The sequence below is a fragment of the Phalacrocorax aristotelis genome, chromosome 9 (genome assembly GCF_949628215.1).
Source record: "Phalacrocorax aristotelis chromosome 9, bGulAri2.1, whole genome shotgun sequence".
Taxonomy (NCBI): Eukaryota; Metazoa; Chordata; class Aves; order Suliformes; family Phalacrocoracidae; genus Phalacrocorax; species Phalacrocorax aristotelis.
In genome coordinates this window covers 12,288,740-12,306,820 of record NC_134284.1, presented here as the reverse complement: position 1 = coordinate 12,306,820, position 18,081 = coordinate 12,288,740, and the positions used below count along the sequence as shown (strand labels likewise).

Sequence of the window (18,081 nt, the reverse complement as noted above, 5' to 3'; positions counted from 1 at the left end):
AACATCTCCCACGCCAGCAAAGGCAGGAGACCCCTCAGAGGCCATGCAGCAGCAAGAGACCTAATGAAGGTGCTGGCCACTAATGCCAGAGCAGGTCAGATGCCGGGAGCAGCTAAGCCTAGGGCTTTTCCTCTCTAGGGCAGCCTGCACTGGCTGAACTCTCCAGCAGCCTGCTCCCCCTTGGCCACCAGCCTCCTTGTCCTGCGATTCAGGGAGGGTCAGCAGGACTGACTCTTAGCCCTGTTCCTGAAGCTACAGCATGGCTTCTTGTACCAAAGAGCCCTAAGCATCACCCAAGAGGGTGGGGGGGAGGAAACTTGAAGCACAGCAGCTGCATGACCCTCCTACAGCAAGCCCTAACATGGCAGATTAAATAAAGCCGTTTGCTAGGCTGCATGATTTTGTGAGCTTGACTGTACATTCACTCCCTGAGTAGTTCAAAGGCCTCATTTATTGCAGCTCCAGACAGAATACAGGCATTGCCCTTCCCCAGGCTTATGTACAAAGTCAAGGTGGGCCCTCTGTATCCTAGACCAGCATGGGGAACCGGGTAATAGCAGCGGTTTTTTTTACTCAGAACCTTCTCTTTCATTTAATTTATTTATGCAAGACCAGCTAGGCTCTTTGCCCTTCCTTTACAGTCCAGGGAAAGGGTTTTTCCTCTCTCTCCTCCTAACCTTCTACCTTTACCAGGTGCAGAGGAAAACTGAGTCCACGTGCAGGTTTGGCTGTAGCTGCCAGGAAGCCATAGGAACCAGTACTAGGAACTGCTCTCCCTTTTGCCAGCATGCCAGCTGTGAGTGCAATTGTTTTCTGTTAAAAGGGGCTGCCGCCTTCACTCACAGTCAGGAAGGGCCAAACCATTCTCTGAAGCTGATGTCAGAGCTGGAAAAACCCTGCCATGCTCCAGAAACAATTTCATATTTTTCCGCACTTTCATGATTTACAACACTCCCATTGTATCAGGGAAAAACCAAACCATCTCTATGCCTGTCCCAGTTCTTGCTCTTGACCATCATGCCATTTAGCAAATATTGGGATTTCCTTGCTGTCTGTAACAGCTCTTTTGCTAGACCACAATGATGATTTCCAGCCCTGAAAACCTCATCTTTGCTGGGAAGAGTCAGTTCTGTGCCAAAGAGGGTTTGAGGACAGTAGAATTCACAGCTAGAGAAGCCTCAATTTAGTTATCACCAGAGACAGGCCCAGCTCCCATTCCCTCTTTTCTCTCACCATCAGGTAACAGGTTCTTTGCTACACTAGGGGTGCTGCTGATGCCTGAGTCCTTGCCCAGGACCTGCTGCTCACCCCCTGAAACACACCCCACCTTGCAGTTGTTTCCCAGTTTTATTTCATTTAAAATCCACTGTGTTAAATATTTTAGTTACAAGTTCTGTGTAGAGGGTAAGAGTAATAGACTCTGCAGGCACTAGCAACCCCCTCACTCCCCCATACATATGTGCGCTATCGGATTAAGGACTGCCCCCCCCCCCAAACCAGCAGCCTTGGGCTGTGATATACATGACACTTGAAGACCTGGCCCTCCCCAGCTATCTCTCTGCTGGTAGCAGGCCAAGCCCTCGCACGCAGGAAGCCAGCAGTCGGATCCGCCGTCAGTGAGCTGTGATTCAAGGACAGCTGCTGGGGGCTGGTTCTTACCCCCGTGTCGGGCATGTAATGGTGAAAGGGTTGTCCCCCCCAGGAACAGAGCGCTACCTCCACAGAGGTCACAGGTTCTGTCCACCATGAACATTCATGCCACAGTGACCAGGCTGGAGAGAGACAAACGATCTCCAAGGGAAAGCAGGGGAGCTGCCACCACCGTGTTCCTGTCTGTGGAGGGAGTGTAACTTAGGGCACTGCCAGGGGCATGACACCTACCTGAAGCCCTGCTCTGATCAAAACCTCTGCTGCAAACAGCCCAGGGGTCCCCAGACTGCCCTCGCAAGGCAGATGAGCGTGAAATATTTTCAAGCAAAACAGGGACAGAACAGTAGCCTTTCCTCTCCCTCCCAGAAACCTCAGTGCTAGGAAATAAAGCTGAACCTGCCTTGGAGTGGCAGGGAAGGGTACCCTAGCACAGCAGCAGCAAGCAGTTTCCACTGGTATAGGACAAGCTAGAGGTGAGAGTTTGGTGCTGTAAGGGAAAGGATGCCACATAGATGGCTCTGGAAAGGCAGTGCCATTCAGCGGTTGGCCCACTGCATAGCAATCCTCATGAGAAGGTGAACCTTCATTAAACAGAACAGGAAAGGAGATAGGAGCTATCCCCACAATTCCCTCCGGGACAGCTCTGATCACGGTGGAGGGAGAGACGCTGGAATGACCTCTGCCAGTTCCTGAATGCCCTGCATTGCCCCTGCTGGTGCCGCGGCCCTGCCCTGGGTGGGTTGTGTGGGGGTGTGGCTGCTCTACAGGTCAAGCAGCAGCACGCGGGGATCCTCCACCGCTGCCTTGATCTTGCGCAGGAAAGTCACTGCCTCTCTGCCGTCAATCAGCCGGTGATCGTACGTCAGTGCCACGTACATCATGGGCCGCACCTCGATCTGAAGGGGAGGAATAAGACAGGCATCAGTGAGCTCAACACTCCTGCTTGCATGATGCCCTCCTCTGAATTCAGGGAAGACCTGGCTTTTTCCTATCCTGAATCGAGGGCTCAGCCCTCCTGGATGTGTCCTGTCTGGCAGGACTACCCATCCATACTCACTCACCCAGACACTGACCACCACCCAGGCTGGGTCCACCCCACACAAGACCAGGTACCTCTCTGGGGCTGTTCTCTATCACAAAGGCTACGGCCTCCTCCTCCCCACACCTAAGCAGATTATCCAGTTCTCCTCTTGGACAGGACAAGGTCCCCTGCACACCTCAGGCAAGTACCAGTGCCAGCAAAGCTGCCCTACACCCTGTCTCTGCTCCTCCTTCACAGTAAAGCCTTTTAGAAGTTGACACCAACCCCCTAGAAAAAGCATATGGGCTATGGTCCTCATCCCACTGAGCCCTCCCTTCTGTTCACTGAAACCTCCTGTGCAGCTCCACCTACCTTGCCTCCAACAGCCACAGGCCTGTCGAAGATGGCATGCATGCCTAAGATGGCAGACTGGGGTGGGTTAATGATAGGTGTCCCAAAGAGTGACCCAAAAACCCCTCCGTTGCTGATTGTGAATGTGCCACCATCCATGTCTTCAATGGCCAGTTCATTTTTCCGTGCCTAGAAGAAGTAGTAAGGTCTCAGAAAGCCACACAGATGACAGAAGGCCAAGGACAAGGGTTTGGACATTCACCCTCTTCAGGAATAAATGCTGAAGGCAAGAGCTTCATTTATTGATCTGTTCAGCTGAAAACCAGCACAAATTACTGGAAAATGCACCCTGTCTTTAGGTCTGGACATGTACTGGCTTTGGGGAAGGATTCTCTTGCCTTTGCTTCCAATGCCAGCTTTTGCAGGAAACAGACACAGGGACTTTCACCCCAGGGCAGTTCAGCCTTTGCCTCTAAAGACAAAGGCGAAGGCACATCATGTCACTAATGCATAGTTTGTGGTCTTCCGGAAGGTCAACAAGTAGATAGGCCTGTCCTATAAGGCACAGGCACAACTACAGCTGTAACTGGATCACTTCCCACAGCACAATCAGTGTGTTAGAGGTCAGAGATGGTGACACAGAGGGACTGAATCAATTAATGCCTATTCAGCACTCCTAATTCTTCCCATTCCTCCCAACCCCTTTCAGAAAAACCTCCAACTTCCCTTACCTTCTCCCCCAACTCGTAGATAGCACGCTCTATGTCAGCAAAGTTCATGTTTTCTACGTTCCTAACAACAGGGACCACAAGACCCTAGGGAGAAGCAAAGTGCATGATCAGCAAATTCACCACAGCGACACACAGATTAACAGGTATCAGGCACGAGCCTGGCCTCAGCTCAGCAGAGTTCCTGCCTCCTCCTCAGCCCACAGCAGGTGGTTGGCAGAGCTGCCTCACACCCTGGCAGCCTGCTAGGAAACCTGGCACAACAAGCACCAAGGGCTGACACTGTAAATGAGACACCTTCTTTGCCTTTGTAAGCCCATCTCTCAAAATCAGCCAAGCCTGTCTGGATCCAGCTCCACATCCATTAAAGCAGATCAGGCACTGGGAAGAGTTCAGCTGCCACCTCTTCCTAGGTGAGAAGAGCAGAGTCCCTTTGTGCCAGACTTCCCCTGGACTTTGGGAGCAGTAACAGAACTTCAGTCCTGGCCAAGCCGCTGCCTCACAACAGAACCAACATCTGTATCTCCATCCCATGCTCTCCCTTGACAGGAACATCTCTTCAAAGCAGCAATGTGATTTACAGAAATGGTAGGGCAGCACAGTGGGATTTGCCAAAGGACAGGACTTGCAACGCTTTTCCTGTCTGTGCCATATCCTCTTGGGTCCATAAAAAAAAGTGTTTCCCTAACTTGGCCCTACTCATTAACCACTGACAACTACATTGACCTTGTTACTGCATCTCCTAGTATAGTGGCAGGATATTCTTCATCCTCCATCTTCTCTGAAAACCCATCTCAGCACTCCACAATGTATCAGATATCCCATTTCGAAGATCAGCCTCATCAGCAAGTTTCTGCTGCAGAGGAGCTCAAAGTTGAGTTGGCTTAAAGTATATGATCATCCTAGACTGAAGGCTGCAGGAACCATGGGCAAAGCATCCAAGGTACCTACCCGGGGAGTTGCTACAGCAACACTGATGTCCACATAGTCCCTGTACACAATCTCTTTGGTCGTATCATCAATCACTAGAAGAAGAAAAAAGTGTGTTACACATGCAGCACCCAAGATCAAGGGCTCAAAAGGCCAGAAGTAGCCACAAAATCACAACAACTTGCTCATCTCTAGCTTGAACCTAACTCCAGAGAAGAATGAGCCCTCACTGCACCTGTGGGAGAAGTATCAGGGTAGACAGAAAGGAAACACAGTCCAGAGAGGTCAGTCCCCCTCAGACATCCCCTTGGTTATTCTCTTCTGGGCTTGAGCAAGCACCTCTGACACTGCCCCAGGAACTGCATCACACCTACAGCAGCTACCTCTACACCAACCAGCAGGCTCTTCCCTCTGAGGGCTGTGTACACATGGCTCGAGCCCCACTCCTGGCAACCCCCTCCTAACAGAGGCCTTCTTGGCAAGCTGTCCTCTACCTACGTAAGTGGCATTAGCAAAATCAGCTCTAGCACACAGGACTGTCCCCCCCTTTTTCTGCATATTTGACTTGCCTGTCCAAGCTATTAGCACTGCCATGGACTTGACCACCTGCTTTCCTGCTCTGCCACATTCACTGGTGAGATGTGCAACTCATCAGCAAGGATCACCACTCACCTGCATTCACAACAGGCTGGTCCTGCAAAGCAAAAGCTGCAGCTTTCACAAAAGCTGACATGAAGCCTAGTTTCAGGTTGTGCTTTTTCAGGAAGGGATCCTTGTGTATGGCTCTCATCTCCCGGATGTTGCTGCAAAACACATAAGGCTGGTCAGCATGGAGTCCAAGAAAACACTGTTCCCTCACTCCAGAATAGATTTCAGTGCCAGCCCCAAGGACTGCAAACCCCCAGTCTGCTGAAAAATCCTTCAAATGTCACAGGTGAAACGAGCTGAGGGTGGCTCTAAGGACCCTGTCAAAGGATCTAACAAGAATTGGTCCTGGACCACAAACTCAACAGGACAGGGTTAACCTGCTTGGCCTGCACTGCCAAGCACAAAATCAAGATGGGGCATGGCGTATTTCCTGCTTAGGCCTCATGTTGCCAGATTCTCTGGAGACATGACTGCCGATACTAGTGTGGCACCACAGACAGCAACTCCAGGTGTGGCTGGGCCAACCCTGGAAGGGTGAAAAAACAGTAAATGCCAAGAGCAGAAGAGATGCATGCGGTGATTGAGGCAAGAGACTTCAACCATTGTGCAAGTCCAGCACCAGCCAGCAGGACAATGCCTCTGTACCCAACTCTTTGGCTTTGGGAGTTGAGTAAATATGAAAGAAATCTTCCCAGGTGCTGTGGTAGTGGGTGCCAGCCCACCCATAGCCCTACCAGACAAATCATGTTTTCCCACTGCTTCTATTTATCAGGACTGAGGCCATTTACAAAAAGTCAACCAAGCTGTGGGTACAAGCTCGGCCTATTTCAGGCTAATACCAGATGCTGTGGAATTACACAGTCCATCCCTCCCCCCTTCCAGAGACCTTGAGTTTTTGAAGAGACAGTTTCAGCAAGGGGCAGGGGTCTCCATGGTTTAGAGTGTTTGTTTTCCTGCGCCTAACCTTGTTTAGGGCTAGGATTACTGCCCAAAGACATTAGTGCCTCCCAAGACACAAGGACTGCAGCAATGAGGATGAGGTTTGCTACGAAACTGGCTCATTATGGCTTACTCCTTTCAGACACCAACCCCCCATGGGAAGCAGTAGGCCCCAGCACAGGCCCTCAAGAGTCAACCTCACAGCAATCAATCTAAACCACATTACCAGATGCAACGAGAGCCCAAGGCCAGTGTAAAGCGACACCTCAATGAGCCTCTGAGAGGAGATAAAGCTGCAGCACTTCCCCTCCAATCAAGACTATTTTGCCAACCTTATTGTTCCGAGACAGAAATATTTACATGTTTTGTCTTAAGGAGCAGAATAGGATTTCACAAGGCAATTTGATTTGGGCACAATTTCCCCTTAATGCGCTTGTAACATAAGCTGCCCACCCTCCAAAGCCATTAGCGTGCTCAGGCCATGCAAGCACTTGAATCAGGAGACCCCCACCTGCCTGGAGGGGATGGGGAAGGCTGCTAGTCCGTCTCTGGAAAGCTGCTTCATCTGACAGCAAGGGCTTCACACCTATGTACTGCTCACCTGACAAGCTGATAAGCCCTGCAGAACCACCTCATGGGAAGCTAAACATGCCATACTCCAACAGCAGTAACCTGGTGCGGTGGGCAGAAAGCAGATGCTCCATCTTGGTCTCTCCTAATAGCCCCTCTACAAGCAACACTAGTCACTCCTGCTCTTCTGCTCAACATCTACCAGTCCTCAACCAAGAGCCACACAGACGAGGAAGGAGGTTGCCCCTTTTACAAGCAGCAGATGAATCCTGAAGAATGACAGGCCGTTAGGAAGCTATGTACCCCTCAAACCACAACACCAACATGGTCCTGATGAAGCTGTGCAGATGGTGGTTCACACCTAAGAAAGAGGTCCCAAGAGACGTGTTGCCAATCTCTCCAAAGAGAATCAGCAAGGTCTTGACTGCTATTTAAAGATGGCTGCCTGCATCTGTTTCTACTTGTAAAGGGAAAAAGAGATCTGCTCCTCACCTCATATCGATCTCATTGAAAGTGGTCAGCATGGCACAAGTATTCTGAGCCTCTTTCAGCCGCTGAGCAATACGCTGACGCATCCTATTCATTTTCACCTGAAAATTAATAAGACATAAGCAGAAGCTGCCTCAAGTTCATCCAAGGGGCAAAATGCAGAAGAAACTCAAAAGGTTGACTAGTAATGGATGCCTAGGGCCAAGATTTTCACTCCAGGTCTCCCTGAGGAGTGTGACAGGCTGAAGAGTTGATTTCACTATGGAGCTGCCCAGCTCAACACGGTTTCCTGCATGATGCTAATGTGAGAAGAGAAAGACTGCTAAGAAAGCAGGCTGCTCAACCATGTTCTCTTAGAAATGCACAAGGCAGGTGTGGCAGCCTCAGTCCTTTGCTGAGGGCTTGTGGACAGACCAAGCAGATCACACTGAGTCTTCTGTACTGTCAGGAGAGTTCAAGACAAGACTTTTGCCTAGAAAAGACCTGTGTCAGACTGGACCTGGCTCTTTCTCCACCCCACCCCTAAGCAGTGCCCTCATGTAGAGCACTTCTTCATCTGTGCCAGCCCCACCGAGCCGGGTGTGAACAGGCAGATATGGACAAATCTGGAAAGCTCAAGGCTTATGCCAGAGCAAGTTGCTACCCAGCAACAGAAGTGCTGGCAAGGCCCCTATTCCCACAGCTTACCCTACGCTCTGATCTGGCACCTTTGCTGGGCACTGCCTCCCCAGGAGGGGCTGCCGCTGGGGCTGCAGCCGGCTTCACCGCAGACACTGAGGGTAAAGAACACATCAGTCAAAAAGGGAAGCCAGGGCTTGATCACAACACCCTGAGGTAGAAAGCCCATTTGAGCTCCTGGCTCAATCAACACAGCACAGAAGCAGCCTTGAACTGGGCTACGCAGGTACCAGGCATGGCTGAGCTCTCCAGTCTGGAGCACGAAGGGCAATAATGCAGGGAGGCCTTCACCATAAATGCCTGTCTGTTTGCCACCTTTAACCTTACACACTCTCCCCAAGGAAGAGAGGCTTGAAAATAGGAGAAAACGGCTGTTACTTCACCTGGCTTGCTGTCAATGGGCTGAGCTGACACAGGTGGCACTGGTGGCATTGTCGTGGGAACTGGTGCTGCAGCAGGGGGAGGAGCAGCCGCAGCTACAGGTTCAGGGGCTGCAGGAGGAGGAGGGGCTGCTGCTGGTTTGGCCTTGGCAGGAGCAGCTGAAAGACAAGGAAGAACCATGGTAAGGGCAATGGCAGCTTCTGCTGTCAGGGATCTCCGAGTCCAACCAACCTGATAAAAGTTAACCCTCTGGCAGAGTGCCTTTATGTTCTCACCACTACTGAACTGATAGAACAGACCACAAGAGGATCCCATGGTGAAAGTGTTTTACTCAGCAACACCCTAGATCTCCCCACTGTGCAGGAGACTGGATGCTAAAGAGAAGAGGGCAAAGAAGGGAGTTATATCAGGGGAATTCTCAACTAATTCTAGCTTAGAGCTGCAGTCTCCTCCAGAGGGAGAAAAAGGGAAGTTCCCCCCTCAGAAGGACTAAAATTATGCTTTTCTAATGGACAACAGAATAGGAGTATTTTCTTCCAGCTGCAGAGGTAGGTGGAGGAACCTCTCTCAGGATTCCTCTAAAAGATTGGTGGAAACAGGAAGGCTTGTGCAAGCTATACATGCCTGACTTACCTCCAGTTTTCCTGAGTTTGAAGAGAGGTGTCCCCCCTTCCACTTTGCCACCATCAGGTACCAGAAGGGCTTCAATCACACCAGCTGCTGGGGCTGGAACTTGCACTGATGTCTGCAAAAACAAAAATCAGTGAAATTCCCCCGAACACTGAATGGAGAACAAGTCCTCAAGAGAAGATGGCAACATGTGCATATACCCATTGTAATTTGGCACAGACAGCAGCTGTCTCACACCACTTGCACCAGTTTTCACATCCTCCACTGGGATTTTGTGCCAATACTTAAAAGTTTTAAGAGATGCTGGCAGTGTGACATATAGCCTGACCTTCCTGCTCCAGGGTACAATCAAGAAATGACCCACTGCCAGGATCCTCCTGACAGCAAGAACTTCCGGAAGCAGAAATTGGCAGGGAGTTTTAGCAAGAACTTAAACATTTAAGAGTCCTTTAAGGAGTGAGTAAACCTAAAGGCTAAATTTAAAACAATCTGAAGACATCCTATCGCTCTGCAGATTTCTCCTCTGTTAAACACAAACAGCTTTCAAAGCTCAGAGCACTGAAATTGGAAGGAGTAGTAGAACTGCAGCGCCAAACATCAGCACCACTGAAGCTTAACCAAAGGAAGAGTTATAAAAGAATTCTCACTTAAGGCACAGCCAGCTTTCATACTAGATGAGAAAAGCAGGAGACACAGCCATGGTCTGCAGGCTCTAGGAGCTCTTAGCAGGAGAGGAGCCATAAAGGGTACCTGCTACAGAACTAGAAGCTTTGGTCCAGAAAACTCCTACCTTGTCTGTTTCAATCTCACACACCACTTCATCTTCCGCCACTGTGTCTCCAACAGCTGAATGATAGATAGGAAGACCACTGTGAGGAGGAAGGTGTGCTCCAGCCTCCCCTCTTAACCCACAGCAGTCTTGCCCACTAACCCAGAATTCTCTCACCCCAGTTCTTCACAACTTCTAAAGAGAAGTCTAGCTCAAACAGTCTACTGCACAGTTAGAGTCTGATTCCAGATTAGATATCACCCTTCACCCAATATCACCCCCATGACACAGAGCTGCAGAGGCAGTAGCTGCAATTCTTACCCCTTAGGAGAACTACAATTAATTGCCTCATTTGTAACAGACTGAAAGGCATAGAGCAGGCTGTTAGCCAGCCAGTGAACTACAATCCATCCCCGAGCTGTCCAGTGCAGCAGCAATGATGCTGAGAATTTCAGGGAAGAGACAACTGCTTACCTTTCTCCCACCTGACATCTCCTTCTGTGACTGACTCTGCAAAGGCTGGTGTGTTCACCGTAACCACGTCATCCCCTGTGAGACAGACAGACAGACTTGAATGCATTCAGAGCTCAAAACTTATGGCATTGCTTCATTCTTGTCATCAGGACTCTACTAGAGGGGGTAGGTCAACAGACAAACATTGGCCCTCTCCTTGCTTTAACACTGATTGACATTTAAACACAAGAATAATTCCCATCTGACTGAAAGCCACATTGTGACAGGAATGCCAGACAAAATTTTTAGGGCCCCGGGATATAAACTTTCAGCCATCCATCAAGGCAGGACAGCAGTGGGCCTAGACCAAGGATGGAAGAGGTAGCTTCAGCTGTTGTCAGGACAGCAACAGGTAGCACAACAGCCGTCCCGCTGACTACTTACTACATACTGCAGTGGTTCTGAAGTAACGGACAGTGAAGACACTGGAGCTATTTACTCTGCAGGAAGAGAGAAAAATATGAGCACAGGAGTTCATTTCTCTGCAGGCTGCTGGCACCAAGCTCAAGTACAGCATTTACATTTGCTTAACTGATCTGAAAGACTGCTCCACTCTTCCAATGTATTTGTTCCAAGGGACTCCTACTTACTGTTCAAGCTGCAACAATCCCCACTAAGAAAGGAAACATTACAGCTTACCATCACTAGCGCTCTCAGAAACTCAGTGAGAACTGACATGTATGGAATTTTAATTTAGGGAGACAACCCAGCAGAGCCCCTGTGATTTAAATACTGGTAAAAGGCTGACATAGCCAGCCCACCCTACACCCGAGACTAGTGCAGTAACCATTTTTTACCTCCAGATCAGGACTGTCATCTCTACAGGAGTTGCTAGATTGCTCAAAAAAACGAGGGAACACCATAAATTGCCTATGGCAACACATCCAAGAGACAGCTATTTCTCTCCACTGTGTCCCTTCACAAGGAGCTGGCAATCCCAAGCATTCCAAAGGATGTTTTTTATACCTACTGACACCACATTTGGAAACCTGAAGGAAAAGTACTTTAGCATTTCCTCTAACACAGGCTACTTGGTGCAAATGGACCATTATTTCAGGCTCTTATGGACATGCTCTTACAGTTATTTCCCCAAATACATTTTTACAAAACCACCTCAGCAATGCAAACCTTGCCATATGAAAAACAGCTCCCTGAACAACCCTGCTTCTCCTGATAGAAACCCCACCAGGAGGCCACCATAGAGCAAACAAGACTTCTAGTCAGATAATCAAAGGGTAGAGATCAATTTATCACCAGTTTCCTCATTCCTGTCCCCTTCCTGCCTCGGTATCTGGTTCCAAACAAAGCTTATTTTCTTTAAGCATGCCACAGTACCTGACCTGCAAAGCCTACATTTTGTTAGGGCTAGCTCCATGGGGATTTTATGACAGCCAACCATATTCTGCCTCCCAGCCCCCAAATCTTATGCGGGCCATGGCAGCGCCAGCCTCTCCACATCACAGCTTTCCTGGGGATACTTACACAAGCTTCCTGCTGTTGGTGTAAGCCAGTCCCTGGCTCCCGGCCACACCTGTGAATGAGAATGGTGTTACCCCACAGGAACACTATCCAGCTGTCAAGCCCTCAAGTGTCCCTGTCAGGTAAAAGAGTGCAGAGAACACCATTGTCCACCCTGAAACAAGCCTGGGACTAAGTGGGGAATATAGCCATATAGAGGCGCCTCAGTGCCATCAAACCTGACCAGAGCTCACCAAGAACAGTGGTCTTGTCTTCATCTGGATTTACAGAGATAGGAAAAACAGTTATATCTCGACCTCAAAAGCTTATAAGGATAACTCCGAAAAGAGCAAACAAAGCTGCGGCTACCCCAGTCAGAACAAAACCACGAAACAGCTACGAGGGACACCTCCAGGACTGCTAAAACCTCAGCTGCTGCTGAGTTACCCCTGCCAATACAAAGCAGTTCCCTAATAGGAGCAAGGCATCAGTCCCCTGAGAGGTGCCCCCAGGAAGCCTCACAGTTGAATGGACAGGTAAGGAGGAAAAAAATAATGAAAACAGTGTAGGGCAGAGCAGCAAGCCACCATCATCCCTCTTCTCTGTCCACCCCTGTCCCAAGAACACTGCCATTCCAGAACTCACAGCAGAGAGGTAGTCAGCTTCTCAGTAGCTTCCCAGGTTCACATACCCCACTGTCCCCTTCCCACACTGCTTGTATGCCCTGACACTGCAATTTTTATTACAAACTGAACTCTTGTCCTTTGCCTCTTTCAGGGCACTGGGCAGTCTTCCAGACTGATCTTAAAGAGAGCCAGCATAGCAACTGGAGAACATAATTATCTCAAACACACAATACCAGAAGGAAGAACCACTTCCCCACTTGACTTTTTAAGAAAGTGATATAATTTCAACACCATCCCCTACTAAAGAGCTGATACTGGAACTCTAGAAACTGGAAAAGGTAAGCAGATTGAAGTGGTTTCCCAAAGTGGAATCAGAAGTGAGTGATGTAATGCTACATAAACACAGTACAGCTAGAAAAAACAGAGCTCTGGGAAAATCCAGTTTAAGCACCAAAGAGGAGTTTGCAGGCCTACTAGATTTGACGTGTCACTTAACATTCACCCATCGTTTTCAAAGGAGTTTATTAGAGAGCTAGGCTCTGCAACAGCACACGTTTCAAGCATTGCAATGCTTGAAATACACTGTGCTGCTGCTGTGAAATCTTCACTGGAGCCAAATGGGTCAGGCAGCATGTACGTTAGGCAAGGGAGGCACTCATATGGAAACACAGCTCACTTCGCCAACTGTTTCTTCAGTACATGATTGACAGAAATAAACCCAATTAAACCTATTACCAATTTCCACCACCAGCTCTGTTCTGTCTAGGTAATTTGAAATGAAATAAAAGTGTACGACTCACCAGACAGAGAGCATCTTGCCAGAGTACAGTTCCCCTGTCAGAGAGAAGAGGAACTATCAGTATTGCAAAAAGGTGGACCCACCCTAGAAGGACTTTGTTTTTCTCACAAGACCTGGATCAGAGACAGGACCCACCATTCCCATGCTCCAGACTGCAGGCATGCTGCTTTCCTGTAGTGTGCAAGAGCGAGAGATGGTAAGAGCATCTACACCCTTTCTCTTTGCTTTGTCTCCTTCCAGGGCGCTTTCTTGTGGAGCAATGTTAAACCTGATGCACTTGGCTTTCAGTTGTGGCTCCAGCTGTTTTGACCTTCTCACACACGTTTTCCTCTTTAAGAAGGACTAGATTTCTAAAGACTCATTCATTCAAATTTGCTATGAATGAGAAGGTCAAGGATAGCTACTGGATATGATGAAAAAACATCCCATGATGTTTACTTCTACAGTCATGAATGCAGCATCTGGGTTTCTTGTTTGTTTGTTTTAAGCCTATGGAGCCTTTGAACTCCAAGAAGGCCAGAATTTCTCTTGATGGCAAATTTTCTACTGCCTTCAGTGAGATAGAAATTCCACCTTCTGGTGATATTTCACTTCATACCCATGTAATCATTGACTCCACTCCTAGCTCAGTGTAACTTTCCTCAGAAGACATTTCAAAATATTCCAGTTACTTTCCCTGCTGCTGTTATACATTTCTCTAGCACTGAACCTCCAGATCTGAGGAACTGAAGAACAATTTATAAGCTATAGGAAAATATCACAGTAATCATGACTAAAACACAGCTGACAAGTCTGGAACAAAAGCTACTCAACAGCTGAAAGCACCCTTATCCAGCAGCTGCAGTAAGAGGCAGAAATTAGATTTCATTCACATCTTCAGTCTCTGAAGGGAAGTTCACGTGTAAGCCCTGATTTCAGCTTACCAGAGCAAGCAGGATGGGATAGAACTGATCTTAAATATCACAATAATTTGTGCATCTGTGTGTGGTAGGACAACATAGACATCAAGGCCCAAAGAGGTACTTGAGCTTGTCACACTGTCTACAGGACCAACTGCTGTAACATGCAAAGATAGATTCAGTGAACACTTTGTATCATCAGAACTACTAACAGGCCTGGAATTTAATTATCCAAACTTACTGATGGATTTGGCTTCTCGTCAACTCAGTGATCAATGGCCAATTCAACTGGGTTACTATTAGCTGTGCCAAGGATGCAGGCAGTCAGGCTGACTTGCTGCTAAGTCAGTCTGGGACTGGCAGAGCTCAGGAGCTCCAGCACAGTGCTCTGCATCTGTCCTGCTTGCTGGTCTGTTGCAGGGACTCACGATCCTGGACCGACAGTCCTGCAAAACTGGCTTCTGGCAGGGCCTGCTGGAGCCCCTGCTCCAGGTCTGGCTGGGAAGGGGACCTGTGCAGACTTTGCAGAGTCATCATGAACACTACAATGCTTAATCTTGGTGCAGCACTGGCCCTTTGCTCCCCACTCAGATATGGTTTGTGCAGAGCCAGCCCTAAGCCGGGATCAGTAAGACAAACTTCAACTTAACTCTGCTTGGTCAAGTACCTAAAGCACCGCAATCCTCAGCACATATGTTAGCTCCCATATTGATAAGATTCTTCCCACTTTCCGTAGCATCCCAGTTAATATGAAGTCAATCACAAATAAAATGTGACCTGAGCTCCCTTCTGCCCATTAATGTTTTCCTGGGTGCTTTATAAAAAAAGTAAAGGTATTCCTAGCATCCCAGACAATAACTTGTTAAGAAAGGAGAACAGCCCCAGACTGAAGTAGAAACAGCCAATTTTATGTGCTCAGGACCAGTCTACTGTCAGGTTAAAAAAGTTTAGAAGGCCTGTCCTAAAATAAATCATTGTGAAAAAACACATCTGCAGCTCTATTCCATGAGAGGTGCCAAGTCTATGTTCCACAACTGCTACAAAATTAAGGAAAAAATTGGTACCACTCTACCTTTCTGTCTTTTAGGTTAAGAAATGAGGGAAAGAGTTCCACTGTGAGGAGGAAGCCACTAATATAAGTTGCTGAGATTCCTCTGTCTTGTGTTCTGCAGAGCTGCTGTGTGTCCATCTCTTCACTACAGTTAAGATGCATATGAAATTCTGAGAGATGCCTGACAGGGCTGTTCCCTTTTCCCCTGAAGGATCTTTGCGATTGCACCTGTTCCTGGTATCACCTGGCTAAATCTGCCCTCTGCCTGATCTTGGAGTTTCTTCAGTGAAAATGGAAACACTTAGGTTTTGCTCACTGGCATTAGTACTTTGGGTCACTTTAAAAAGACAGCCTTCACTTGGAGAAATAAGTCTTGGTCTAATTAGCTAGTGACTCACCTACCAAGTGATTAATTTTCCCCCCACGTTTCACATGACTTCTCAGAATTGTTTTTATGACTGGTGTTAGCCAAAGTGACCCTGGCCCACAGTGTCCCAGGCCACACCTTTCAAGGAGTCTTCACCTTCCAGTAGGTCACTACACACCGAAATAAGTTATGGAATACATCAGCTAAAGAGACAGCCTGTATAGCTACAGATTTCTTCTCCAACAGTGGGAACAGGGACCAGTTCAGGTGAGGACACTAACTGAACAGGAGGGTACAGTTAATTTCAACAGAGGCAAGACAGAAGCCCAATGCTGGCCATCTGTGACGACAGGCAAAGCAGCAATCGGTTCTCCACCCCAGCTTCTTCAAAGCAAAGAAGCTGCTGCGGCTTTAACAACAAGGACAAGCACAAACCACTGCTACACACAAAAACCCACTGCTCATCTTTTATGGATTTTAACACAATTATATATAGCACAGCAGGGCAGATGCTAAGATGGGGTGGAGATAACAATGCTGAGTGGTAAAGGATACTGTTACTAAGACAACAGGCTAAGAACTCCTCCAGCACACGGGGAGGATCAAACAGGGAAGAAAAAGTTCTTTACAAACTCTTCCCTAGATAAACAGAAGGACTTGATTCTCAAAGCACTGAATGCAGCTCCTGATCAAACCATCCCTTTTCAGACTAGCTCTTCTCTGGACTTTTTCAGGTCACCCTGCAACAGCTACCCCCCTGCCCCCAAGCCTTACATGCTCGGATGCAGGCTGTTGATGTACATTCATAATTTCTACTACATGTATGAATCCAGCACCTTTTTCTATTTTATCAGATCATCAAAATACAGCCAACCCTGCCCTACCCTCACTGTTTCCTGCTGACTCCACTGTTCTCCCATTCAGCCCTGCACTTCTGAATTTTGTACGTCTATTGTTCTCACTTCTGCCATCAGAGGTTTGCAAGTTCTGGTATTTCTTTCTGTCTCTCCAAAAAGCCTGTATTATCCCCTTTGTCAGAACTTACTTCCCATACGCCTACTCAAATGGAAATCAAGCTACTGCTTCCACCTTGACTTCTCAACTTTTCTACCACATCTAACAAGTTAACTAAAATCACGTCCTCTTCCTAGCACTCAGCTATAACCTCCTGATTTGCAAGCTAGTTTTGTAAAATGTTTGAATACTCCATTTGGCTTCCCCCCCTCCCAGTTCTGTATAATTACACAGCACCACTAAGAGCTGACAAAACTTAAATATTGTTAAAATGCCTCTTAAATAAGCTTATGAAACTACACTATAATCACTTTGTATCTACATATATGTATAACAAAATATAACCATATAGTTAGTTATAAATTGTTTATAGTGTAGTTTTATATATACACACACACAAATCTGTTTATAGCACCCAGCGACAAGCATTTAACACACAACAGCCCTGTGGGGACTCACGATGCAGTTAAACGTTCAACACGACAGCTGTCAGCAGTTGCTCGCCTACATTCACACAATGGCTAAAATGAAATCTCATGCTCTAAGGCTTCAGCTGGTCACCTGGAAGAGAAGTGAGCTTTTTCCTCCTGCAGGTATGCATATATTTGTATGTATATGCATGCCTACATACACCTGTAAGTACATAAAGCTATGCATATTTGCTGTTTAAACGGGAGGTGTGGCCAAAAGTCAGCAAACGACAGAACCCGCTGGCCAAAAGCAGGCCCGGTGTCGGTGCGAGTAGCCGGTCCTGGCTGTCGGGTTCTGCAAGCCTCAGCTGCCGCCAGCACGGGCTGCTGCCGTTTGCGCCGGTTCAACGACTGCTGTGGAATCTGAGCGCGGGAGTTACGGAAGAAAGCGAAGAAGCCCCCCAAACGCTTCGGCCCGGCGGCAGGTGCGGGCGGCGGAGCCCGACAGCGGCAGCTTTCGGAAGCTCTTCCCGCCGGCCAGCCCCGCCCGGGGCCGCGGCCGAGACCCCGCCACCGCCGCCTTTCCCGAGGGGGGCGCCGGGCCCGGCCCGTAGCGGGGCAGCGGCACCGGCGGCGGTGCCTTCTCCCGGGGGGCAGCCCCACCCCGCCCTGCCCCCCCCGCCCGGTGCGGTGGCGCCTCACGCCGAGGCGGCGGGCAGGAGGGGGGGGCGCGTCCCGGTGCCCTTGGTGGCGGCGCTGCCATGTCCGCCCGCCGCCTTCCCTCCTTCCCTGCCTCCCTCCCTCCCCCCCGCGGCCGGTGCCCGCGGCGGGCAGTACCTGCCGGAGGGCGCGCAGCGAGCGACCCAGCGCCCGGCCCAGACAGCGCGACCGCCACAGCAGCAGCATCGCGGCAGCGGCGGCGGGAGGGGCCGGAGGGCGGACACCGGAAGCAGGCCCGGCGCGAGCCGGAAGTGCGGAGGGTCGGACCAACCTCGCCGGAACAGGGGGGAGCGGGGCCGGAGGGGCAGCACCATCACGGGCTGCCGGGCGGGGTGGGACAGGCGTGAGGGCAAGCTATGGGGCGGGGACAGGCCTAAGGCGGGGGCTGTGGGGCTGGGACAGGCTGGGGACGGAACGGGAACGGGGCTGTGGGGCAGGGG

General features: G+C 49.2%; 1 protein-coding gene across 1 annotated transcript; it reads right to left on the bottom strand.

Annotated features, from left to right (window-relative positions):
- Window positions 1-1,328: 1,328 nt before the first annotated feature.
- On the bottom strand, window positions 1,329-17,901 carry DLST (dihydrolipoamide S-succinyltransferase). Its single transcript, XM_075103511.1, has 15 exons — window positions 17,759-17,901; window positions 13,182-13,215; window positions 11,780-11,828; window positions 10,682-10,737; window positions 10,259-10,333; window positions 9,806-9,861; window positions 9,019-9,130; window positions 8,388-8,543; window positions 8,014-8,099; window positions 7,330-7,427; window positions 5,353-5,483; window positions 4,702-4,775; window positions 3,754-3,837; window positions 3,044-3,211; window positions 1,329-2,546 (listed from the first exon to the last, which is right to left on the bottom strand). The coding sequence occupies exons 1-15, from the start codon at window positions 17,825-17,827 to the stop codon at window positions 2,412-2,414; spliced, it is 1,383 nt and encodes a 460-aa protein (XP_074959612.1). The 5' UTR covers window positions 17,828-17,901; the 3' UTR covers window positions 1,329-2,411.
- Window positions 17,902-18,081: the final 180 nt, after the last annotated feature.